At 48.4% G+C, this 27,121-nt stretch overlaps 2 protein-coding genes across 5 annotated transcripts in view; both read right to left on the bottom strand.

Annotated features, from left to right (window-relative positions):
* Nucleotides 1-863: 863 nt before the first annotated feature.
* Nucleotides 864-20,935, bottom strand: slc25a22a (solute carrier family 25 member 22a). 4 transcript variants are annotated; one of them, XM_034054107.3, is made up of 10 exons: nucleotides 20,478-20,935; nucleotides 11,824-11,944; nucleotides 11,543-11,668; nucleotides 10,826-10,881; nucleotides 9,412-9,502; nucleotides 7,535-7,653; nucleotides 6,070-6,232; nucleotides 5,673-5,827; nucleotides 5,491-5,566; nucleotides 864-5,157 (listed from the first exon to the last, which is right to left on the bottom strand). In XM_034054107.3, the coding sequence occupies exons 2-10, from the start codon at nucleotides 11,841-11,843 to the stop codon at nucleotides 5,001-5,003; spliced, it is 963 nt and encodes a 320-aa protein (XP_033909998.1). In that variant the 5' UTR covers nucleotides 11,844-11,944; nucleotides 20,478-20,935; the 3' UTR covers nucleotides 864-5,000. The 4 variants fall into 4 exon arrangements, with proteins under 4 accessions (XP_033909998.1, XP_058858106.1, XP_033909999.1 ...); XM_059002123.1 differs by lacking the exon at nucleotides 20,478-20,935 and adding an exon at nucleotides 19,523-19,676; XM_034054108.3 differs by lacking the exon at nucleotides 20,478-20,935 and adding an exon at nucleotides 16,607-16,715.
* A 6,044-nt stretch (nucleotides 20,936-26,979) lies between these two features.
* The window catches only part of LOC117432020 (uncharacterized), a 13,057-nt gene continuing 12,915 nt past the window's right edge, over nucleotides 26,980-27,121 (bottom strand). Inside the window, exon 14 of the mRNA XM_059002122.1 lies at nucleotides 26,980-27,121. This exon is cut by the window's right edge and continues 1,028 nt beyond it. The gene's annotated coding sequence lies outside the window, so the exon portion shown is untranslated.

The following is a 27,121-nucleotide window of genomic DNA, read 5'->3' as shown; positions in this document are numbered from 1 at the left end:
AGACAGAGAGACAGAGAGAGACAGACGGAGAGAGTAGTCCCAGCATATATAAAGTGAGTCTCAGCTTTTTGTCACCCTAAGGCGGCTGGGTCCTTTTCACAGAGTCTCTCGGGATTATTAATCACACTGATGCATTATTAATCACACTGATGCATTATTAATCACACTGATGGATTATTAATCACACTGATGCATTATTAATCACACTGATGGATTATTAATCACACTGATGGATTATTAATCACACTGATGCATTATTAATCACACTGATGGATTATTAATCACACTGATGGATTATTAATCACACTGATGGCTGCAGTGGTAAAGTTCCCCACGGTACATTTGCTTTTCCTGTGGTGGCCCCATGCATTTCCCACACCACACCTCGTGTTCCTGTGTTCGTAACAAATCCTCTTTGAGTTGATCTCGAGGAGTGCAATGCTTGTTTGTGGTTTGCTATTCGCTTGTCTGCCCGGCTCCTCTCTGTTGGGTTCTTTGCTGAGAAGTCCAGGCTGCAGCATTTGAAGCTCCCACAGTCTCTGACTGTCCTTGTTTCTGTCTGATTGTCTGTGTTTTGGTGCCACCCACAGTGACAGTGCTGTTATTAAACACATCTCACCACATTCCTAAAGACAGGACACAACGCCTTCCACCTGCACCAGGTCTGTGCTGTACAGTATTGTAATGTACATACCAGAGACTGAGGGCTGGCTAGTGTAGAGGAGCACAGCACAACAAGGCAGGGGTAACAACGGGGTTCTGATAATCAGGGTTCAAGGACTTACTGCACTATGCGTCCGAAAAAGAAACTCAATCATCGACCGTCTGCATTTCACTGCAAATAAAACAGAGTGACGCCTTGCTGGTGTTCATAATTCACACGTTTATTGTAAAGTCAGAGAGATAACCCCCGATTACACAGTAATAACACGCGTGACACAAGAGCAGCTAGGGAGCGCCACACTGGTATGAACAGACAGGAGAAGCGCCCGCCTTGTGATTAGAATCAGGTCGTGGGCAACACAACATCACATACTACCAATCAATACTCAATAATCAATAAGAGGTATGATGACAGCATTATAGAGACAGGAATGAGTTGGGGCAGCAGTGTACATGATGGAGGTGCAGGGTGTAGTTACACAGCAGAGCTGCCCCTGATGAAAGTTCACCACAGTAAATCTGCACGTCATTTTGCAGTATTCCCCCCATGCTTTCCCCCACGGTTGTGCTTTGCATTCACCACAGTTCATCCTGGTTTGCCATGTTATGTTCTGTTTGGTTTACCAGACCTCTCTAGGACAGAGGGAAGGAGACTCTTCTTCACACAGAGAGTGGTGAGGGGATGGAATGGGTTACCTAGTCATGTTGTTGAAGGAGACTCTTCTTCACACAGAGAGTGGTGAGGGGATGGGATGGGTTACCTAGTCATGTTGTTGAAGGAGACTCTTCTTCACACAGAGAGTGGTGAGGGGATGGAATGGGTTACCTAGTCATGTTGTTGAAGGAGACTCTTCTTCACACAGAGAGTGGTGAGGGGATGGAATGGGTTACCTAGTCATGTTGTTGAAGGAGACTCTTCTTCACACAGAGAGTGGTGAGGGGATGGAATGGGTTACCTAGTCATGTTGCTGAAGGAGACTCTTCTTCACACAGAGAGTGGTGAGGGGATGGGATGGGTTACCTAGTCATGTTGCTGAAGGAGACTCTTCTTCACACAGAGAGTGGTGAGGGGATGGAATGGGTTACCTAGTCATGTTGTTGAAGGAGACTCTTCTTCACACGGTGCTGAGGGGATGGAATGGGTTACCTAGTCATGTTGCTGAAGGAGACTCTTCTTCACACAAAGAGTGGTGAGGGGATGGAATGGGTTACCTAGTCATGTTGTTGAAGGAGACTCTTCTTCACACAGAGAGTGGTGAGGGGATGGAATGGGTTACCTAGTCATGTTGCTGAAGGAGACTCTTCTTCACACAGAGAGTGGTGAGGGGATGGGATGGGTTACCTAGTCATGTTGCTGAAGGAGACTCTTCTTCACACAGAGAGTGGTGAGGGGATGGAATGGGTTACCTAGTCATGCTGTTGATGCTGAATCACTGGAGTCCTTTAAAACCCGACTTGACAAAGTTTTGAGATCCGTCAAGCATTGATGGGCGTTCTCTCGTTAGTAAACGTTCCTATGTTCGAATGCTTGCCTGTGCTTTGCCATGCTGTCACTGCTTACACTGAGGGAAACGTTTCTAAGTGGTGATGACACAAGCCGTGTTTATGGTGAATGCATAGTATTAGCATGGGAAAAAAAACTGCAAAGAGACGGTCGTGAACTTTTCTAAGAGACCCTAACACATGAAAAGTTACAAGCTCTGCGATTGTGTACGCAGCAGCCTGGCTGATCAGGGCTTTAGCAAATCAAAACTTCACTGTGCACACAACGCTCCTTCTCAAACTGACACCTCCGAAGAAACAAAAGAAAAAAGAGAGAGGTTTGCGCTCGACTTCAGAATATCCCTTCGCTTCCCTTTCCTCGGTCACATTGCTGGGTTACAGTGTGCTGAACGAGTCCCAAAACTGGGAAGCAACGTTAAAGTTCTTAAAAAAAACAAAACACAACATTCAATCTGTGCGTTTCACATTCTACTGCAATACACGACTATGTGCAGATCAATAAACAGCTTTGGGATTTGCTAATACCAGCAGTACTACACACAGTGCTAATTACTATATAATCACTAGCATTATTAGATCTATACACATCTCATTACACATCCCAATCGAGGCCTGGATGCTGGACTGTATGTGCTTGCGTGTGCTTTCTCTGTGCACACGCGTGTGCGTGTCAATGCTCAGCACACTCTCCCAGTGGATACAAAGACAAGCCCACAGACACTGCTCCGCTTCACAGCAGAGTAACACCTTGTGCTGAGAAGTATCATTTTACCATCACTCACAAATACACACAGGCACACACACACACTACATGCATTTACACAGCATAGAGTCTTTATGACAATGAAAGAAGTCTGTGGGATAGTTGTGCTAATGTAAAATACCCTGGGAATCCACGCACACGCACGCACACACACTCACACGCACGCACGCACACACACACACACACACACCTTGTGCTTCTTCCTTCACCCATTGGAGCGACTCACTCTTCAGACTGCATCGCCCCGTCGCAATGGTCCAGTGTCTACACTGCACTGCCCCCTGCAGGTATGCGTGGTACAGTCACTCTGGTAAACTGGACCAGAACTTCAAAAATTCTGTACGAATTCTCAAGGTACAGACAGGCGTTTGGGGTTTGTAGTGAGCAGTGGCTTCAGTGCACTGAACACCTTGACTTAGCTTCTTACAGCTTTCACCCTGGTAAGTAGTTTGCCAGCTGGCTACAAATTGCCCTTTGGCTAAAAACCTTGATTGTTTTAGAAGTGCTTGTGGTGGCAGAATGACTGTAGCACAGGTTCAAAAGTCACTTGACGAGTACACAGGTAGACCGGGGGCACAGTGAGGGTAGCAAGGGACTATGATGCACAGTGACACTGAACTGTGCCCCCAACCCCAACCCCTGCTGGTCAAGTCAAGGGACTATGATGCACAGTGACACTGAACTGTGCCCCCAACCCCTGCTGGTCAAGTCAAGGGACTATGATGCACAGTGACACTGAACTGTGCCCCCAACCCCAACCCCTGCTGGTCAAGTCAAGGGACTATGATGCACAGTGACACTGAACTGTGCCCCCAACCCCAACCCCTGCTGGTCAAGTCAAGGGACTATGATGCACAGTGACACTGAACTGTGCCCTAACCCCAACCCCTGCTGGTCAAGTCACTATTGAGACGTTCCTGTAAGGGTAGAGTTTATAAAACAGTGTACATTCAAATCAACAGCAGAAAACAAACACAGGTACAATACTACTAATTATAAATATATATATATATGTACATTGATATTTAGATATAATTTATAATAATCTATTACACATAAACAATGGAACGCTTTTGAAAGTTCTGGAATTGCGGGGATGGAATGGAGGGGGGGTCACGCGAAGGTCAGAGGCTGTCAAGACAATGAAACGTTTTTTTTTGTTTTTTGTTTGCATGGGCCCCTCCCACGGCTCCTGACTTGACCAATCCGGTGGTGCTTCGTGGGCGGTACCCAGCTCCCCCCCCCCCCCCCCCAGGTTTCTGAAATAGGATAAGACTTTTTGTGCTGGTGTGTCTAACAGAATCAATCACGCACTACCATTGAGGACATCACAATCAGCCTCAATTAAAACAATCAATTCAAAAAGGAAAGACAGACCAGGCTCTGCTTTCAGATCAGAGGCGTGAGAAACTGCATACCTGTCAAAAACAAGAGCGCAGCATAAACCAGCCTGGGGGGGGGGGCTCTGAGACTCATAAAGGGATCCCAGGGGCAGAACGACAGTGAATTCAAACAGTCGAGGTTAAAATCAGACGTTAAAATCAGGTCAACTAGTCGCCACTGTAAAAACAGAAGATGAATAAATGGCATCTCTTTGCTAACGTGGTGCTCTGCTTGTGAACACACTGCTTGGTAAAACTTTGCTGTTTGTATTTTTAAACTGCTTTGAATTTTTAAAAACGATTTATCAATGTTCTAAAACGTCGTTCCAGCCACGCTTCCATCCCTCTGAAATCGCACGCTTCGGAACCGCTTCGGAACCGCTTCGGAATCGCTTCGGAACTGCTTCGGAACCGCTTCGGAATCGCTTCGGAACCGCTTCGGAATCGCTTCGGAATCGTGTGATGTGCTATTGGTCGACCGACAGCTTTCAAATGAACTCAAAGGTAATGGGTAACACCTGAAAGGGGAGTGTCGGATCCCTTTTCCTGTTGCCCTCTCCCTGCAGGCCTGGGGCGCGGGGGTGAGGGGGTGGGGGTGGGGTGGGGTGAGGGGGTGAGAGGGGTAGAGGAGGGGGGTGAGGGGGGTGAGGTTGTGGGAGGGTCAGCGGTAGAGGAGGTGGGGCGGGCAGTTAGTCGTGTCGCCCGTGGGGCAGGAAGTCTAGGATGACCTCGCCGACCCCCAGGAAGTAGATGACCTGCGCGATGCCAAAGAGTGGCGCGATGACCAGCGCCCGGCAGTACGCCCCCTTCAGGAAAGCAGCGGGACCCTCCTTGCGAAGGATTTTCCTGCCAGAGACAGAGAGAGAGAGAGAGAGAGAGAGAGAGAGAGAGAGAGAGAGAGACAGAGAGACAGAGAAAGAGAGAGAGAGGTTACAGTCTACAGCTTCTAGAACTCCACAGACTTCACACAAACAGACTTAATACTAAATCCTGCGTGAAAGGGATAAAGTGCAGGAGTCTCAGTGCAAACACACACACATGTGCAGCTCCTGTGTGCAGTGGTATAACTGACCTGGGGGCTGCACAGGGTAAGAGGGGTCTTTCAGGGGCTTGGTTTCCTCACAGGAACACTGCTGCAGTGACTGCACTTGAACCCCAGTTCCTGATTGTTAAGGTTACCTGACACAGTCCACGACTCCAGAGTAAGTGTCCTCATGAGCTCCTCTCTGCAGAGACTGCAGCCTCGTCTTGATCACTGCAACACAGAGACACACGCAGATGATTCAGAATCTCAAATTAAACTCCCCCCCCCCCTTCAGACGCCTTGCCACCCCCTCTACCTTCACCGCCCCCCCCCTCACCGTCGCAGGGGTTCACAGCCACGGCCGCGGTGCTCCCAGCCACACAGCCCGACAGGAAGGACACGTAGAAGGGAGCCTTGGTGTCGGGGTGCTTCTGCCCCAGCTTGTTCAGGTTAGCAAACAGGGGGAAGTAGATGATGGAGAAGGGAACGTCCCTGGAACACAGAGAGAGGGGAGAGAGAGGGAGAGGGAGAGGGAGAGGGGAGAGAGGGGGGGAGGGAGAGGGGGAGAGGGGCAAGGTGTTAACCAGCATTTCTTTATTAACTAGAATTAGGTTCAGTACAGTGTGAGGTGTGCAGTGTGTATTGTGCAGTGTGCAGTGTGAGGTGTGCAGTGTGTATTGTGCAGTGTGCAGTGTGCAGTGTGCAGTGTGTATTGTGCAGTGCTCTGTCTGTACCTGGCCAGCGTGGCCCCTAGGCCCTTGTAGAGCCCCGCGATGCCCTTGCTCCTCAGCAGCTCCCTGCTGATCTGAATGGCGGTCTGGGGCCTCTTTATCTCCGTGGCAACAGTGCCAGCGGGGGCGGAGTTTACAGCCTGTGGCATCAACTTCCTCTGAGCCTCTGGAAGAGACAAGGAGGGGTATGAGGAGGGGGGGCAACATACACACGCACACACTACCTGACTGTCTGTGTCTGTCTATCTATCTATCTATCTATCTATCTATCTATCTATCTATCTATCTGTCTATCTATCTATCTATCTCTCTATCTGTCTATCTCTCTATCTGTCTATCTCTCTATCTGTCTATCTCTCTATATATCTGTCTATCTATCTGTAAATGTTTAACCCCTTCAGTACTAGGCACTAGGGTTTAAAGTCACTCAAAAACAAGACCAGGTTTTGACCTTTTTATGCTTTTAAACTCATTCCAAAAATCAATCACATGTTCTACATACAAAATTAGAATAATTCCAGTGCAGTGGGGTTAGGTCTGTGGTTCTTCCAGTGCAGTGGGGTTGGGCTCTGGTTCTTCCAGTGCAGTGGGGTTAGGGCTGTGGTCCTTCCAGTGCAGTGGGGTTAGGGCTGTGGTCCTTCCAGTGCAGTGGGGTTAGGGCTGTGGTTCTTCCAGTGCAGTGGGGTTAGGGCTGTGGTTCTTCCAGTGCAGTGGGGTTAGGGCTGTGGTTCTTCCAGTGCAGTGGGGTTAGGGCTGTGGTTCTTCCAGTGCAGTGGGGTTGGGCTCTGGTTCTTCCAGTGCAGTGGGGTTAGGGCTGTGGTTCTTCCAGTGCAGTGGGGTTAGGGCTGTGGTTCTTCCAGTGCAGTGGGGTTAGGGCTGTGGTTCTTCCAGTGCAGTGGGGTTGGGCTGTGGTTCTTCCAGTGCAGTGGGGTTGGGCTCTGGTTCTTCCAGTGCAGTGGGGTTAGGATGCTCATGATGCCTGATATTGGCCCTGTTTGCTTTACTGCAGTCCAACAAGACAATGGAAAGATACTACAGACTGGAGCACAGTGCTGTACCGTCCATGGCCAGCAGAGGGCGACTGGGCCTTATTTCCCAGGCTGCCTTGACCTGAGTTACACTGCACCAGTCAGGGCTATTCACCTCACACAAAACAAACAGGCTGTTAAGAATACACTGGAGCACAAACACCTAGCAATACAGCTCCCTCCTGTCACCCTGCAGGGAGCTCATTCCACACTACTACTGAAGGAACCCTGCTCCCTGCTCCCTGCCCCCTGCCCCCTGCTCCATGCTCCCAGTTCCATGCCCCCTGCCCCCTGCTCCCTGCTCCCTGCCCCCCAGCTCCCAGCTCCCTGCTCCCTGCCCTCTGTCCCCTGCTCCCTGCTCCCTGCCCCCTGCTCCCTGCCCCCTGCTCCCTGCTCCCTGCCCTCTGCTCCCTTGATCCCTATCCCCCTCCCCTCCTCACCTATCCTCCCTGCGTCCTGCAGTTGTATCTTGAGCATCTCCATAGGCGTGGTGACGATCACCTGACAGGTCCCTGCACCACACCCCGCCAGCATCTCCCTGAGCAAGGTCAGCTTCTGCCTGCCAGAGAGAGAGAGAGAGAGGAGGAGAGAGAGGTGTAGTACTTAGTGCTGCTAATCGAAGGGATTTCTCTGCTCTGACTCTAAAAATAATGTTGTGATTATTCCATGGAGACAGCTGCCACTCTCTCTCTCTCTCTCTCTCTCTCTCTCTCTCTCTCTCTCTCTCTCTCTCTCTCTCTCTCTCTCTCTCTCTCTCTCTCCCTGCTTCCAGGATGAAGTGAGGCTTACAGAGCAAGGGAGAAGGGAGAAGGGGAGAGAGAGGAGAGAGGAGCGAGGAGAGTGTTGAAAGGAGAAAGGAGAGAGGAGAGAGCTCTCTGAGGTATTGAGATATTATAATGGGTAATAGTGCTGAGGTATTGAGATATTATAATGGGTAATAGTGCTGAGGTCTGAGTGCTTTTTCTTGTTCGATGTTGAAACCCGATGCAGGGAAGTAAAATCTGTGCCGCAGAGCCAGCCTCCAGCCTCCAGCACCCCCACACACCATGAGAGCCAGTCTCCAGCACCCCCACACACCATGAGAGCCAGCCTCCAGCACCCCCACACACCATGAGAGCCAGCCTCCAGCATCCCCACACACTGCACACCATGAAAGCCAGCCTCCAGCACCCCCACACACATGAGAGCCAGCCTCCAGCACCCCCACACACCATGAGAGCCAGCCTCCAGCACCCCCACACACCATGAGAGCCAGCCTCCAGCACCCCCACACACCATGAGAGCCAGCCTCCAGCACCCTCACACACTGCACACCATGAGAGCCAGCCTCCAGCACCCCCACACACCACACACCATGAAAGCCAGCCTCCAGCACCCCCACACACCATGAGAGCCAGCCTCCAGCACCCCCACACACCACACACCATGAGAGCCAGCCTCCAGCACCCCCACACACCATGAGAGCCAGCCTCCAGCACCCCCACACACCACACACCATGAGAGCCAGCCTCCAGCACCCCCACACACCATGAGAGCCAGCCTCCAGCACCCCCACACACTGCACACCATGAGAGCCAGCCTCCAGCACCCCCACACACCATGAGAGCCAGCCTCCAGCACCCTCACACACTGCACACCATGAGAGCCAGCCTCCAGCACCCCCACACACCATGAGAGCCAGCCTCCAGCACCCTCACACACTGCACACCATGAGAGCCAGCCTCCAGCACCCCCACACACCATGAGAGCCAGCCTCCAGCACCCTCACACACTGCACACCATGAGAGCCAGCCTCCAGCACCCCCACACACCATGAGAGCCAGCCTCCAGCACCCCCATACACCATGAGAGCCAGCCTCCAGCACCCCACACACCATGAGAGCCAGCCTCCAGCACCCCCACACACCATGAGAGCCAGCCTCCAGCACCCCCACACACCATGAGAGCCAGCCTCCAGCACCCCCACACACCATGAGAGCCAGCCTCCAACACCCCCACACTGCACACCATGAGAGCCAGCCTCCAGCACCCCCACACACCACACACCATGAAAGCCAGCCTCCAGCACCCCCACACACTGCACACCATGAGAGCCAGCCTCCAGCACCCCACACACCATGAGAGCCAGCCTCCAGCACCCCCACACTGCACACCATGAGAGCCAGGGACAGGGTCAGATTTAGGGTTAGGGTTAGGGTCAGGGACAGGGTTAGGGTTAGGGTCAGGGACAGGGTTAGGGTTTGTCCTCTGATACAGCTCTTGTAAGGCTCCACCCCTCTGCTAGTCCCAGTCTCCCTGTGCTTGGCTCGGCACATACCCATCCCTGGAGAGCATCTCTCTGAAGAAGTCGTTGGCTGCGAGCTTGATGGCCTTCTCTGGGGTGACCAGGGTGAGGTTCACTGCGGCCCCTGGAAGAACAAGCATGGCACGTGATAGTTAAGTGCAGCCCCTCAGAGAGTATGAGGGTGACTCTGTTCACACAAAGCCGCCCATAGCAACAGCCTCTACAATAGCAGCTTCTGGCTCTTCCACAACTATAATGTAAGAGGGGAAGCATCTCTTTGTTGCCATGGTTTCCAGGGGAGGGATTAGAATGTCCTCTTAGAATGTCCTCAGAGAACCATCTCCTGGTTGCCAAGGAGACTCTGGAATGCAGCCAGGGACTGAGCGAACATGCTGGCCAACGCACAGCAGGCTGCAAGAGCATCTGCTGCAAACTGCATTCCCACAGACACACACACTGATACACACACACACACACACTCACACACACACACTGACCAAAGGCATGGTAAAGCATAGGGAAGCAGTGTAAAGCACAGAGAGGTCTGGTAAAGCATAGGGAAGCAGTGTAAAGCACAGAGAGGTCTGGTAAAGCATAGGGAAGCATTGTAAAGCACAGAGAGGTCTGGTAAAGCATAGGGAAGCATTGTAAAGCACAGAGAGGTCTGGTAAAGCATAGGGAAGCATTGTAAAGCACAGAGAGGTCTGGTAAAGCACAGGGAAGCATTGTAAAGCACAGAGAGGTCTGGTAAAGCATAGGGAAGCATTGTAAAGCACAGAGAGGTCTGGTAAAGCATAGGGAAGCATTGTAAAGCACAGAGAGGTTCAGTAACCACACTTCTACTAGTCTTCACCTCACGTTGCTTTGTTCTATTCTTTTTTTACTGTTATTTCTGAGCATGCTAAGTGTCTAACACCAGGAGCATGTTTAAGCATGGTTAGGGCTCTGGACTCTTGACCGGAGGGTCGTGGGTTCAATCCCAGGTGGGGGACCCTGCTGCTGTACCCTTGAGCAAGGTACTTTACCTAGATTGCTCCAGTAAAAAAAACTGTATAAATGGGGAACTGTATGCATAGGAGGCTGTGTGGTCCAGTGGTTAAAGAAAAGGGCTTGTAACCAGGAGGTCCCCGGTTCAAATCCCACCTCAGCCACTGACTCATTGTGTGACCCTGAGCAAGTCACTTCACCTCCTTGTGCTCCGTCTTTCGGGTGAGACGTAGTTGTAAGTGACTCTGCAGCTGATGCATAGTTCACACACCCGAGTCTCTAAGTCGCCTTGGATAAAGGCGTCTGCTAAATAAACTAATAATAATAATAATGTAAAAATAATGTGATATCTTGTAACAATAGTTGCCCTGGATAAGGACGTCTGCTAAGAAAAAAAAAAAAAATAATAATAATAATAATAAGTGCAGGCTGGCAGGCATGCGAGTGAGAGGAGCCGTACCTCTATACATCCCGAAGTACCCGTCCGATCGGATAGTCTTGAGGAGGCAGTCCGACCTGAAGACAGGGAAGAAGGACAAGAGACTGTCAGCCGGGACCACAAACACAAGACCGACCTTCAGATGAGTGCGCCATGGGATGTTTGCATGGGATTTGTGCACGGGATGTTTGCATGGGATTTGTGCACGGGATGTCTGCATGGGATTTGTGCACGGGATGTTTGCATGGGATTTGTGCACGGGATGTCTGCATGGGATTTGTACAGTCCCCCCCCCCCCCCCCCCCCATGTTTTCCCATGGTTATACTATGCATTTCGTAATTTTTTGCTATCTCTATAAAAGGTTGCCAGGAGAGTGCAAAGAGTGCATTTTTATTTCACCCCTTTGCTCAGCCTGTTCGTTCAGGCAGGCAGGCAGCATCCATCTTCCCCAGTCTATGCCATCAGTGCCTCACATCCCAGCAGTACCTCACAGTGACTGTGTCTCTGTCAGAGAGGAGTGAGAGCGTGGGGCAGGGAGCAGCTGTCTGAGTGTTAATCTTAGTGAGGGAAGCAGCAGATAAGGAACGCCAGGAGATTTACAAGCAGAGAACATCTGAAAATTACACTTTTGTCTGTGACACTGTGTGTGTGTGTGTGTCTGTGACACTGTGTGTGTGTGTGTGTGTGTGTGTGTGTGTGTGTGTGTGTGTATGTGTGTGTGTGTGTGTGTCACTCACAGGCTGCTGTAGAGGCGGGACCCATTCTGCTGGTTCTGCAGGCGAGTCTTGGCCAGGTCGATTGGAAAGACACAGGTGACCCCGATCAGCCCAGCGATGCCACCATTGATCAGCTTCGCAGGCAAACTGAGAGAGAGAGGCAGAGGGAGAGAGAGGGAGACACTGTTAACTAGCTCTGCAGCTCCACTGTTAACTAGCTGTGCAGCTCCACTGTTAACTAGCTCTGCAGCTCTACTGTTAACTAGCTCTGCGTCAGTGACGCTGTGTGAAGGGGCTCCTACCTGACTTGCTTATCAGCCATTTAGTAGGAAGCTTGAGTCTCAGGTTGGACAGGAGTCTCTGGCTGGGTCAATATGTCTGTCCTGGGTGTCTGCGTGTCTGTCCTCGGCTCCTTGCAGCGTCCTGTAAGAAGGATCGACGTTACAAAGTCCTCCTGTCTTCACACCATGGATATGATATTTTCGACATACCAAAGCACTGGTCATGTACATTACCAGCAAAGTGTAATAAAGCACAATGAAAGCCTGGTAAAGTAAAGGTAAGCAATAAAGAAAGAATAGTGAAGTTGCGTAAAGCCCATTAATAAACAAACCAGGGTAAACTGTGGTAAATGCACAGTGCATAAGCATGGGGAAGCATTTGTCACACTCTTTGCTGTGTCTGGGAGGGGCTGTCCTACAAAGCTAGTTCAGCTGTAAACAGGACATCGCTAATCTTTTCTAAAAGTCACGTTCAGTTCTGAGGCTGCCTTGCCATCTTCCACGTGTAAAACAAGAGCTGCTAAACTGAGACAAACTGAGCTTTTAGAAAGAGTTTGGAAGATCCTCCCTTTCCCTTTTCTCTTTCTCTGCTCCATCACCAGCCCAGAGCAGAGGGAGGCTGTTCACAGAGTCTAAGAGCCTCCCCTTCTCTTTCTCTGCTCCATCACCAGCCCAGAGCAGAGGGAGGCTGTTCACAGAGTCTAAGAGCCTCCCCTTCTCTTTCTCTTTCTCCGGTCCACCATCAACATGTTTCTGTGACCCAGAGAGAGTAGTGGCCGTGACCCAATTGGATAACTTTTTTGACTGCCTTAAAATGTCCCCCAAAATAAGAATTCAGCTGCCCAGATAGTGTTGAGCTGCCGACTGGGACAACGATTGAGAGACTCCCTCCAGCACTGAGGCTGTCTCTCTGCCTGCCAGGCACCTCTTCATTGAAGTCCGGTCTGCAGGGGAACGCGTGCGCCCCTGGTCTCTCTCTCTAGTAATTCTAGGCATGTCGGCCCCCTATATAAGAGCTGAATTATGGGTGAGGCATCAGCACATTGTAAGCACACACTCCCAGGGCTCAAGCATCACATTCAATTCATAGTTTGTTATGGTGGAAATTGCTAAATTGTACCCATCCTTCTTTGGAAGGGAGTGTGAGGATGTTTGACTACAGTTCAGCTCTGAAGTCACACTGAAGTAGGCACTAACCAAAAACGTTTGCCTTCTTCACTCTCCCCTCTCTTTCGCCTCTCTCTCTACTCCCCTCCCTCCTCATCTCTCCCTCCTCTTTCCCTGCTCTTCTCCTCTCCTTTCTCCCTTCTCCTCTCTCCTCTCCCCTCTGCCCTCTCCCCTCCTCTCTCCTCTCATCCCCTCTCTCCTCTCCCCTCCTCTCTCCTCTCCCAGCCTCTCCCCTCTCTCCTCTCCCCTCCTCTCTCCTCTCCCCCTCTCCTCTCCTCTCTCCTCTCCCCTCCTCCCCCTCTCTCCTCTCCTCTCCCCTCCTCCCCTCTCTCCTCTCCCCTCCTCTCTCCTCTCCCCGCCTCTCCCCTCTCTCCTCTCCCCTCCTCTCTCCTCTCCCCTCCTCCCCCTCTCTCCTCTCCCCTCCTCTCTCCTCTCCCCTCCTCCCCCTCTCCCCCTCTCCTCTCCCCTCCTCTCTCCTCTCCCCGCCTCTCCCCTCTCTCCTCTCCCCTCCTCTCCCCTCACCTCCTCTCCCCTCTCTCCTCCCTCTCCTCTATCTCTCCTCTCTCCAGTTCAAGATTAGCACTGCTGTAGACACCCTGTAATGTTGACTCTGGCACCGAGGCTGCATTGTGGAGTTTGCTTGTTAATGTGTGTGTCATTCGTGAGTCTTTAGGAAACTCCACTGCAGTGAGAGTGTAGTAAGTCACAAGCAGGTGCGGTAATGAACTCAGGAGTGTGGTATGTGCACGGTAAAAAAGCGTGGAACTTGAAAACAAAAATGCTTCACTTTTATAACATATTCATATGGAGACCAGCTTTCTAACTGGCTGCAGAACTACCTCCCAGCAAGGCAGAGACCTGTTTCCATGGCAACCACTCCTACATGCTAACAGGACAGCTGTGAATTATTATCACCAGTCAGGTCTTAAAAAAATCAAAGAGAAGTAAATCCGGGAGAGCTGTGATACATGATCTCAGAGATGATTTCTCTCTGTCAATCCTTTTCCCCTTTCTACCTCTTCTCTTCTCCCCCTTTTCTCTCTGCTCTCTTCTCTCACCTCCTCCCTCTGCCTTTCTCCCTTTCTTTCTTCTTTCTTTCTTCTTCTCTCATTCACGGCTCTCCTCTTCTCCCCTTCTCTTCTCTCCATACACCCTGGCCTCTGCTCTCCCCTCCTCTCCTCACCTTTTCTCTCCTCACCCCCTGGATTAGTCACAGAACCAATAGCTCTCTTTTTTCTCTCCCTCCCTCCCTCCCCTCGCTTCTCCTGCGATTGTTTCTCAAGATTTTTTTCTGTTCCTGCAGGGTTGTTAAATCATAAACTCTCCCAACTCAAACTCCTGGGACACCCTCAGTAGTTCAATAGCATTGCACATGACAAATCTGCAGCACAGGCAGCAAAGTGTTTGTCCGCCTGACTGCTCGGGATTCATGATGACTTTGCCTCTGTCAACACAGCAGGCTGTGGAAAGGGCTTCACAATCGTGAGCAGGCTTGGCAGCCCCTTGTAGAAATCACTGCCAACAGCACTCACTTAATACACTGTCCTCACTTAATACAATGCACCCACTTAAAACAGTGCACCCACTTAAAACAGTGCACTCACTTAAAACAGTGCACTCACTTAAAACACTGCCCTCACTTAATACACTGCCCTCACTTAATACAGTGCACTCACTTAATACACTGCCCTCATAGCACAAAGGCCCCCCTCAGACATCCTAACAGTGCACCCTGGCACTCTGACACAGTGCGCTTGCACAAACATGATTAGATTTGAAGAAGAAGAAGAAGAAGAAGAAGAAGAAGAAGAAGAAGAAGAAGAAGGGGAAGGGGAAGAAGGGGAAGGGGGGAATGAGAAGGAGGAGGAGAAGGAGAAGGGGAAGGAGCAAGGGAAGGAAAAGGTGAAGGGGAAGGGGAAGGAGAAGGGGAAGGAGAAGGTGAAAGGGGAGGAGAAGGTGAAGGGGAACGAGGAGAAGGAGAAGGTGAAGGTGAAAGGGGAGGAGAAGGGGAAGGAGAAGGAGGAAGGGAAGGAGAAGGTGAAGGGGAAGGAGGAGAAGGAGAAGGGGAAGGAGAAGGTGAAAGGGGAGGAGAAGGGGAAGGGGAAGGAGGAGAAGGAGAAGGGGAAGGAGAAGGAGGGGAATGAGAAGGAGAAGGGGAAGGAGGAGAAGGAGAAGCAGGAAAATGAGAAGGAGAAGTAGGAGGAGAAGGAGAAGGTGAAGGAGAAGGAGGAGGAGGAGGAGAAGGTGAAGGAGAAGGAAGAGGAGAAGGAAGAGGAGAAGGTGAAGGAGAAGGAAGAGGAGAAGGAGAAGGTGAAGGAGTCCTGACCAGGCCTGACTCTGCTGCTGCCTAGACGTGGTTGATGAAGGATATCAGACCTGCGTCTCCTCACTCACCCGAGTCAGTGATTCCTGCCTGTGCGTTTCCCTTCCAGAGCACAGCTTACTGTAGTTACAGTTCCTCTCTCTCGCTCTCCAGGCACGTGAGATTTAAAGGAGTTCTTTCTTACATTTGTTTCTGATCTCCCTCTCTCTCACCCTGTTTAAATCAGTGCTGCTGGTCTCCTATTCTCTCAACCTTTGCCACTGTCCTTATCAGCACATTGAGCCTGGAGCTGATTAAGAAATCCCCCCTCCCCCACTCTCCCCTCCCCTCCTCCTCCCTCCCCACTCTCCCAGATAATACCGTCCTCTACAGCCAGAATGCCAACAGTACAGGATTAAGATATAAAATACAGGTGTCAGGCCCCTTGATAATCCACTGGGCTGAATCCAGCAAGCAGACACTGAGAAGTATCAGTGCTGCTAGGGAGTTGTTCTTCAGATTGCAAGCCAGGCTCAGCATCTCCTCTGCTAGTTTCTCACTGCCAATCCTCACTGCCAAACTTATATTTAATTATTATTTCTTAATTTTCCCCTGCACCTGGCTATCATTGAAAATTAGAGCCAGGTGCGGGGTATCTAAGGAGAGCCGTCAGTCTGCTTTGTGGAAAGCCTGATTGACGGTGTTTTCAATCGTACAAAAAAAAAGGAACTCTGTGTTTTTGTTTTCAGCCGGTAAACAGCTTAGCTGTCTGGCTTATTTAGAGCAGGTTCCTGGCGAATGTTTAGTTAGAGCTCCGAAGGAGCTAGGTGTTTGTTTTGATTTATTCTGCATCATTAAAAGTGTGCGTCAGCGCTTATTCTTTCAAATCCTGTGTGTTGGGTCGTGTCTCCTGCGTTACAGTATATACACCAACGCCTCCTGCTGGAGAGCTAACACATTGCAGCTGGAAAGTTCGAAAGGTATTTTTGACAGCATGTCAAAGCGCTCACCCCTACATGCTACAAGAAACTAGAAACGCACAGCCACCCAGTGCTGAGCTAACCCTTACACAGTAACACTGCACTTTGTATCCTACAGCAAAGTCACAGCGTAGGGTAGCAAAGCAAAAGTAATAAAAAGGAGTAGTGTAAAGGGCAGTAATCAAAGTACATGCTGAATCACAGAGCAGTAAGGCATAGTTCAAAAAGATATGGTTTACAAGGGACTGCATTACAAAAGAAAGTGCTGTAATATTAATAACAGTATTGCCCTCCCCTCTCCCCTCTCCCCTCTCTCCTCTCTCCTCTCCCCCCCCCCCCCCCCCCAGTACCGTACCTTTAAGCCCTCATGTCTTCCCAGCAGCTCCTCAGCCTCCCTGAAAGATAACTGTGCAAAGTTCCCTGAGGTGTGGGAGTTCTGCAGGCCTGCAAGCTGATTGGCTGGCCAGGGCTAGAGGGGAGGGGCATCACAACAACGTTCAATCTAGCTGGTCAGGTAAACACTTGTGAGATTGTGTGTGTCTGTGTGACTTTGTGCGAGATTGCGTGTGTGTGTGTGTGTGTGTGTGTGAGATTGCGTGTGTGTGTGTGTGTGTGTGAGTTTGTGTGTGTGTGGTTCTGTGTGTGAGATTGTGTATGTGTGGCTCTGTGTGTGAGATTGTGTGTGTGTGTGTGTGTGGATTTGTCTGAGTTTGAATATGTGTGTGTGTGTGCCTCACTGTGTCTCTGTCTCTGTGTCTGTGTGTGAGATTGTGTGTGTGTGTGTGTGTGGATTTGTCTGAGTTTGAATATGTGTGTGTGTGTGCCTCACTGTGTCTCTGTCTCTGTGTCTGTGTGTGAGATTGCGTGCGTGTGTGTGTGTGCGTGCGTGTCTATGAGAGCTGCATCGTTGTCACTTGTACCTAGCCTGCTCCTTGCTCTAGCACAGTAACTCTTCCATCACTCCTGCTTTCCCAGCTTTACTTCCCAGGAAACAGAGGAACAGGAGCCTTCACATTAGCAGTAATTTGAGAGCTCCTCTCCCTTCATTGTCCCACAAAAGTGCCACTGTTTCCTAACCTGGCAGCTCGGGAGAGAGAGGGGGAGAGAGAGAGAGAGAGGGGAGAGAGAGAGAGAGAGAGAGAGAGAGAGAGAGAGAGAGAGAGAGAGAGAGAGAGAGAGAGAGAGAGAGAGATCTAAAAGAAGCTGCAGCATGCTATGAATAGATGCTGACTGACAGGTCTTCAGAATAGATTACAATGGAGTATATAAGAAAAAACAAAACAGAGAGGAACCTCAGCAACACTCAGACACACTCACTGCACTAGACAGCGAGTACTGAGAGGCTGAGCAGAGACACCAGCCCTCAGACACACTCACTGCACTAGACAGCGAGTACTGAGAGACTGAGCAGAGACACCAGCCCTCAGACACACTCACTGCACTAGACAGCGAGTACTGAGAGACTGAGCAGAGACCCCAGCCCTCAGACACACTCACTGCACTAGACAGCGAGTACTGAGAGACTGAGCAGAGACCCCAGCCCTCAGACACACTCACTGCACTAGACAGCTAGTACTGAGAGACTGAGCAGAGACCCCAGCCCTCAGACACACTCACTGCACTAGACAGCGAGTACTGAGAGGCTGAGCAGAGACCCCAGCCCTCAGACACACTCACTGCACTAGACAACGAGTACTGAGAGGCTGAGCAGAGACCCCAGCCCTCAGACACACTCACTGCACTAGACAACGAGTACTGAGAGACTGAGCAGAGACCCCAGCCCTCAGACACACTCACTGCACTAGACAGCGAGTACTGAGAGACTGAGCAGAGACCCCAGCCCTCAGACACACTCACTGCACTAGACAGCGAGTACTGAGAGACTGAGCAGAGACCCCAGCCCTCAGACACACTCACTGCACTAGACAGCGAGTACTGAGAGACTGAGCAGAGACCCCAGCCCTCAGACACACTCACTGCACTAGACAGCGAGTACTGAGAGGCTGAGCAGAGACCCCAGCCCTCAGACACACTCACTGCACTAGACAGCGAGTACTGAGAGACTGAGCAGAGACCCCAGCCCTCAGACACACTCACTGCACTAGACAGCGAGTACTGAGAGACTGAGCAGAGACCCCAGCCCTCAGACACACTCACTGCACTAGACAGCGAGTACTGAGAGACTGAGCAGAGACCCCAGCCCTCAGACACACTCACTGCACTAGACAGCGAGTACTGAGAGACTGAGCAGAGACCCCAGCCCTCAGACACACTCACTGCACTAGACAACGAGTACTGAGAGGCTGAGCAGAGACCCCAGCCCTCAGACACACTCACTGCACTAGACAGCGAGTACTGAGAGACTGAGCAGAGACCCCAGCCCTCAGACACACTCACTGCACTAGACAGCGAGTACTGAGAGACTGAGCAGAGACCCCAGCCCTCAGACACACTCACTGCACTAGACAGCGAGTACTGAGAGACTGAGCAGAGACCCCAGCCCTCAGACACACTCACTGCACTAGACAGCGAGTACTGAGAGACTGAGCAGAGACCCCAGCCCTCAGACACACTCACTGCACTAGACAGCGAGTACTGAGAGACTGAGCAGAGACCCCAGCCCTCAGACACACTCACTGCACTAGACAGCGAGTACTGAGAGGCTGAGCAGAGACCCCAGCCCTCAGACACACTCACTGCACTAGACAGCGAGTACTGAGAGACTGAGCAGAGACCCCAGCCCTCAGACACACTCAGAGCACTAGACAGCGAGTACTGAGAGACTGAGCAGAGACCCCAGCCCTCAGACACACTCACTGCACTAGACAGCGAGTACTGAGAGGCTGAGCAGAGACCCCAGCCCTCAGACACACTCAATGCACTAGACAGCGAGTACTGAGAGGCTGAGCAGAGACCCCAGCCCTCAGACACACTCACTGCACTAGACAGGCAGGTAGATGGATAGATAGGGGCCACAGATACTAGACCACAGACAGGGGTGCACGTTGAAGTGAAGACAGGGGGCGCTAGTTCACAGTAAGTTTGAGGTGAGCTCAGTCCCACCTCACTCCTATTGTAAGCTGCAGTTCCAGTCTCCCTGTAAGATATCTGTCTCAGCTCTTATTAAAGTGACACAGCTGGAAATGACAAACGAGAACTAAAATAAACTCTAAAGCAGTGATTGCATCTTTTTTTTATGGCAGATAACGTTAGATAAGTCAAAGCAAACCTCTAACACAGGAGAGCGCATTTTAAAACAATCACGACATACCTGAATAACGCTTTAATAAAACCAGCAGACAGCGCCCGTTTCAAAGCCGGCTCGCGTATATCCTGTGATCATTAATATTTCATACCAGGAAAGAAGCTTCTGTCCGGGGGGTGGGGATAGAAATAAATACAAACCACCAATGCTAAAATAAAAAATAAAAAAACAGCTACGGACGGGGCGTGATGTTTAAATCAGATCTGTATTATTCAGAGGATTACAAATATTACAGATTACAAATTGCAAAAAGCGCCCCCCCCCCCCCTCTCTCTCTCTCTCTCTCTCTCTCTCTCTCTCTTTCATAATTGACGGATATTTATCTTCGTTCTCCAGTTCTGAAACTTCCAGATGTTCAGATCAGAATAGAAACATGAATTCAGAAAAACTGCCTTCCAGCAACAGCTGTCAATGCAATATATTTGTTTAATCGGGGATAGAAACATATTAATAATGCAGACCCTAGTCTGCTGTGTGACACAGTGCGTATAGCAAGCTCTCCTCGTTACACAGCGACTACTGAGACGCTGTGTGAATCAAAGTCCTTACTTATTGAATAGGGGTATCGTATCGGTACAGAATCGTGCATTCTTATTAACCAAACCCCCCCCCCCTGCCGTCTCACAAAGCCAGGATTGTGGCTGTACTGTCTACTCGCTCCCCTGCTGGGATCCGTTGCCCTCGCTGTGTGACTCGTCAGAGGCGCAGCCCTGAGATACATTATCTATTACCGGTAACCGGCATTGCCAATGAAACCATGTGTCACCGATCGACCCCACATTAATAATGTCCTGTGTAAATTTCATTTTTACCAATGAAGGCTGGAGAATGCATTCCATTTTTTTTTTTCCATTCAAAACAAATAAATGTAAATTATATATATATATATATATATATATATATATATATATATATATATATATATATATATATATATATATATATATATAGTCTACCTTACCTGTTTGGTGCAGTAATGTCCGATGCAGCCTTTCTTCAGCGGTGTGTGTGCCGGTAGGATGCTTTGTCGGTGTCGGTGTCGGTGTGTGTGTGTGTGTGTGTGAATGGTTATACTGTGCTGTAATGCTCCGGTTTTATGACACAAGGAGGGCACAGGCCCGCTAGCTCTGTGTAACCACGATTTAGGTCCCTGTGTTTGTATGCTAGTTGCAAAGCAGAAGCAACCCGCTTTCCAAGATCAATGAGAAGGTCGAGAGGAATCGCGCCCACTAGCGGCAGCAGAATGAAATTCTCGTATAAAGCAGGATGTATAGACCTCGTCACTCGCTCTACATCTCCATCTCATAGTAATCACGTTGGGTGGGCAAAACGATTTTATAAGAGAGAGACGGGGTCAGCTGGACCCATTACATTATTGTAAATAACGTGTTAATAAAAAATATAAAATATAACACAGTACGGTACATAGTTAATGCTGTCATGAGGCGTGTCTGACTGGGTTGGTCGAGCACAGACGACTTCTGGCAAAATAAGGAATGGAATGGGATTGGACGGAATGCAATGGGATGCAATGCAATGGGATTGAATGCAATGCAATGTGATGGGATTGAACATAATGTAATGGGATGGGATGCAATGGGATTGAATGCAATGCAATGGGGTGGAATGCAATGGGATTGAATGCAATGCAATGGGATGGGATTGAACAGAATGTAATGGGATGGAATGCAATGGGATGGGATGCAATGGGATGGGATAGGATGCAATGGGATTGAATGCAATGGGATGGGATGCAATGGGATGGGATAGGATGCAATGGGATTGAATGCAATGCAATGGGATGGGATAGGATGCAATAGGATGGGATGCAATGGGATTGAATGCAATGGGATGGGATGCAATGGGATGGGATAGGATGCAATGGGATTGAATGAAATGGGATTGAATGCAATGGGATGGGATGCAATGGGATGGGATAGGATGCAATGGGATTGAATGCAATGCAATGGGATGGGATAGGATGCAATAGGATGGGATGCAATGGGATTGAATGCAATGGGATGGGATGAATAGTTTCCCACCCAAGAGGATGTTGGCTTTTTGTTTGGTTTTGTTTGTAATAGCGTACATTGGATTTCAGAAAGGGGTTTAATAATCTAGTATCTAATATTACAAAATGTAAAAACGAGTTATTCAATACATGCACATATAGGACCATCATTTATTTATTTATTGAATTATTTATTTTTTAAAGATCAATTCATAGTATAAATACATAAATAATGTCTTCAAATTCAACTAAATAAAAACAGGACGATATTAACAATTCAATTACAATCATTAAAAACAGAACAGAACTCCCCCCGGCCGCTCTAGAAACACACATTCCCTCGTGCTCCTGTGTGTGGATCAGCAGGCTCTGATTTCACTGTGGCTTTTCAAGCATCCTACCAGCTCCAAACCCACACCCCTATCGTCAGCATCACCCTGACAAAAGATCACCACAGTCAAATTGCTCAATAATCTAGCAGTTCCCGGGTGGCTACACTGTGTACTTGCAGCTCACCCTGGTTTGCCATGTTTTATAACATGCTTTACCAACACTGAGGCTAACTACACTGGCACCCAAGCTGGGGGAGCCCAACTCAGTCTCAGGATGCTCCAGCGCAGCGCCCAGATGCATTGCACCTGCTATGAGAGAAGCACAGGGAACAGGAGACAGCAGGGGACTCTGGGAAACGTTTATAAGCATTAAAATATGAAGGTACTAGAATTAGCTGCTGGTTTGGGTATTTGAATAAGACATTCTTTAATAATGGAATTATGAATTACTTTAATAATGAACTCTGCACGTGTTACACTGGCTTTACATTTCAGTAAAACCCATGGTTCTGTTTTGTTGTTGTTTATAAATAAAATGTAATACAATAATATTTAATAGTCACAGAAATAATTAACGGGTGTAAACCATCTCGCTGAAACACAGCTAGGAATATGAAGAGGCCTCTAGTGAATGTGCCATTAATAACACTTCATGTTAGTAATACTATCCCACAAAAAGAGGCGCTGCACACGTGGTTTCCTTTCAGATAAACCTGACACGTGGCTTAAAACAATCACAAATGAATTGCAGTTCAAATAAGCGGCTTTTGTTTTCATTATAAAGCGAACAGCATTTACACAGAGGGTGCGTTCACGGGAGATCATTCTGCGCAGACTCTGTGCAGAACCTGACCAATTTAACCAATGACCTTCTAAGAATGATCTCCGTGAACGCACCCGTTGGCTAAATTGGTCATTTTTTAAGATCAATTCATAGTATAAATACATAAATAATGTCTTAAAATTCAACTAAATAAAAACAGGACAGATCTCCGTGACTTCAGTGTCCGAGGTGTCCGGTCGCTTTAATGCTGCTTCACCAGCAGCTTCAGCAATACAATCAAGGCAGAGCCGCCAAAGTGTTGCACAGGGCGGCAGGGCGGTCTTAAAGTGACAGCGCACATATTTCTGCAAGTCTCAGCACTGGACTGCTGCAGTGGTATCGCTCTCTCACTAGATTTCACCCAAGAATAGAGTCGTGTCATATATATATATATATATATATATATATATATATATATATATATATATATATATATATATTTATATTTATATTTAATTATCAGTAAATCTAATTTAAAAAAGCACATTTATCTTTATTAAATATGAACGTTCCTGTATAAATTGCCATTTTATATATGAAGAGCCGGTGGTCAGTTTAATAGGAAAATAAAGACCACTCCTACCGGTATGTATAATATTACTGCGATAATGGATTATTGCTGGCGTGAGAACAGCCACGGTTATTTGCGTTAGATGGCTGTAATACAGCCTGATTTACACCAGATGGCGCAAAAGCATTGCTAGTTTTCAGTCAACATACAGAATGTGTGCAATGCGGAACTGCTGTGCAGGAGCCGCTGTTTCCACGTAAAAGGGAACAGAAAATAAGTGGGACACAATATTGCCATTCACAAACACATGCACGTAGTCTCCTCAAGGCATTGTCAGAAATAGAGACTAGAGTGTTTTTTTTAAACCATAACATAATGTACACAAATCTTTACGTGTCTCTCAGAAATTATGCTGACTGAAACCGTTCTCCGGCAAAGGGGCAGTGCGTGTGCTTCTGGTTTATGAAATATTTTGAGTACTCATTACACAATGACTGTATAGAGACTGCAGACTGAACTGACTTCATCAGAGTGGATCACACTGTATAGAGACTGCAGACTGAACTGACTTCATCAGAGTGGATCACACTGTATAGAGACTGCAGACTGAACTGACTTCATCAGAGTGGATCACACTGTATAGAGACTTCAGACTGAACTGACTTCATCAGAGTGGATCACACTGTATAGAGACTGCAGACTGAACTGACTTCATCAGAGTGGATCACACTGTATAGAGACTGCAGACTGAACTGACTTCATCAGAGTGGATCACACTGTATAGAGACTGCAGACTGAACTGACTTCATCAGAGTGGATCACACTGTATAGAGACTTCAGACTGAACTGACTTCATCAGAGTGGATCACACTGTATAGAGACTGCAGACTGAACTGACTTCATCAGAGTGGATCACACTGTATAGAGACTGCAGACTGAACTGACTTCATCAGAGTGGATCACACTGTATAGAGACTGCAGACTGAACTGACTTCATCAGAGTGGATCACACTGTATAGAGACTGCAGACTGAACTGACTTCATCAGAGTGGATCACACTGTATAGAGACTGCAGACTGAACTGACTTCATCTGAGTGGATCACACTGTATAGAGACTGCAGACTGAACTGACTTCATCAGAGCGGATCACACTGTATAGAGACTGCAGACTGAACTGACTTCATCAGAGCGGATCACACTGTATAGAGACTGCAGACTGAACTGACTTCATCAGAGCGGATCACACTGTATAGAGACTGCAGACTGAACTGACTTCATCAGAGCGGATCACACTGTATAGAGACTGCAGACTGAACTGACTTCATCAGAGCGGATCACACTGTATAGAGACTGCAGACTGAACTGACTTCATCAGAGCGGATCACACTGTATAGAGACTGCAGACTGAACTGACTTCATCAGAGTGGATCACACTGTATAGAGACTGCAGACTGAACTGACTTCATCAGAGTGGATCACACTGTATAGAGACTGCAGACTGAACTGACTTCATCAGAGTGCATCACACTGTATAGAGACTGCAGACTGAACTGACTTCATCAGAGCGGATCACACTGTATAGAGACTGCAGACTGAACTGACTTCATCAGAGTGGATCACACTGTATAGAGACTGCAGACTGAACTGACTTCATCAGAGTGGATCACACTGTATAGAGACTGCAGACTGAACTGACTTCATCAGAGCGGATCACACTGTATAGAGACTGCAGACTGAACTGACTTCATCTGAGTGGATCACACTGTATAGAGACTGCAGACTGAACTGACTTCATCAGAGTGGATCACACTGTATAGAGACTGCAGACTGAACTGACTTCATCAGAGTGGATCACACTGTATAGAGACTGCAGACTGAACTGACTTCATCAGAGCGGATCACACTATATAGAGACTGCAGACTGAACTGACTTCATCAGAGTGGATCACACTGTATAGAGACTGCAGACTGAACTGACTTCATCAGAGCGGATCACACTGTATAGAGACTGCAGACTGAACTGACTTCATCAGAGTGGATCACACTGTATAGAGACTGCAGACTGAACTGACTTCATCAGAGTGGATCACACTGTATTGAGACTGCAGACTGAACTGACTTCATCAGAGCGGATCACACTGTATAGAGACTGCAGACTGAACTGACTTCATCTGAGTGGATCACACTGTATAGAGACTGCAGACTGAACTGACTTCATCAGAGTGGATCACACTGTATAGAGACTGCAGACTGAACTGACTTCATCTGAGTGGATCACACTGTATAGAGACTGCAGACTGAACTGACTTCATCAGAGTGGATCACACTGTATAGAGACTGCAGACTGAACTGACTTCATCAGAGTGGATCACACTGTATTGAGACTGCAGACTGAACTGACTTCATCAGAGCGGATCACACTGTATAGAGACTGCAGACTGAACTGACTTCATCTGAGTGGATCACACTGTATAGAGACTGCAGACTGAACTGACTTCATCAGAGTGGATCACACTGTATAGAGACTGCAGACTGAACTGACTTCATCTGAGTGGATCACACTGTATAGAGACTTCAGACTGAACTGACTTCATCAGAGTGGATCACACTGTATAGAGACTGCAGACTTAGGGTTACCATATGGCTCCAGATTAACCGGACGCTGTGAGACAGAACGGGATTTCAAACTTGCCCCTAAATTGAAATAAATGAAGGTGTAAATGAACCATCCTTAGCTACAATTAAGAATGGTGCTTAAATACCCGCATGCGCGTCAAATAATTGTATTATACTAAGAATGAATTGCAGCCAGTCGCTATTTTTTCCTGTTTGTTAAAATTCAATCGCCCACATTATTCTGCAAATACAATTTCATCATCATCTCGTTGCTCTATAGATAAATTAGCTATTCGTTCATTAAGATCTGATCAGAAGCAGCTGATCAGTGTGAATTGTTTGCTGCGCCCAAGCAATTCCACCACAGCAGGATTAATCTCAGCAAAGATGGAGCTCATTTATACGTGAACTACTTTCAATTTAGGGGGGATTTTGAAAACCCGGTCTGTCTCAAAGCGTCCGGTTAATCTGGAGCCATATGGTAACCCTATGCAGACTGAACTGACTTCATCAGAGTGGATCACACTGTATAGAGACTGCAGACTGAACTGACTTCATCAGAGTGGATCACACTGTATAGAGACTGCAGACTGAACTGACTTCATCAGAGTGGATCACACTGTATAGAGACTGCAGACTGAACTGACTTCATCAGAGTGGATCACACTGTATAGAGACTGCAGACTGAACTGACTTCATCAGAGTGGATCACACTGTATAGAGACTGCAGACTGAACTGACTTCATCAGAGTGGATCACACTGTATAGAGACTGCAGACTGAACTGACTTCATCAGAGTGGATCACACTGTATAGAGACTGAGCACACAGACTGAATATTATATTGTAAATAAATTAAAATGCTTAAGAAATACAAGTCAGACTTCGATCAGTTACTATGTCCAGTCAACCCTGTCTCTTCGATCAGTTACTATGTCCAGTTGGCCCTGTCTCTTCGATCAGTTACTATGTCCAGTCGACCCTGTCTCTTTGATCAGTTACTATGTCCAGTCGACCCTGTCTCTTTGATCAGTTACTATGTCCAGTTGGCCCTGTCTCTTATCAGTATGTCCAGCTGACAGGGTCAACTGTACATATTATCTTATAACAGTAACAGTACATGTAAGGGTACCCTTTGGGTAAAACTACTAATAATAAAAAAAGACATGCTTTTCAAATCAATAGAATATTTAATATACATGCTCACACAGTACTTATTATTATTATTTTAATAAACACCCATTCCCAGGAAATGTTATGTGAAAGAAACCTCGCAGACTTTGAGAAAGGCAGGCATCATGTTAACTAAGCA

Source organism: Acipenser ruthenus, chromosome 27 (assembly GCF_902713425.1).
Source record: "Acipenser ruthenus chromosome 27, fAciRut3.2 maternal haplotype, whole genome shotgun sequence".
In the NCBI taxonomy this organism is placed as follows: domain Eukaryota; kingdom Metazoa; phylum Chordata; class Actinopteri; order Acipenseriformes; family Acipenseridae; genus Acipenser; species Acipenser ruthenus.
The sequence above is the reverse complement of the archived record's forward strand: the minus strand, read 5'-3'. Positions and strand labels throughout refer to the sequence as shown.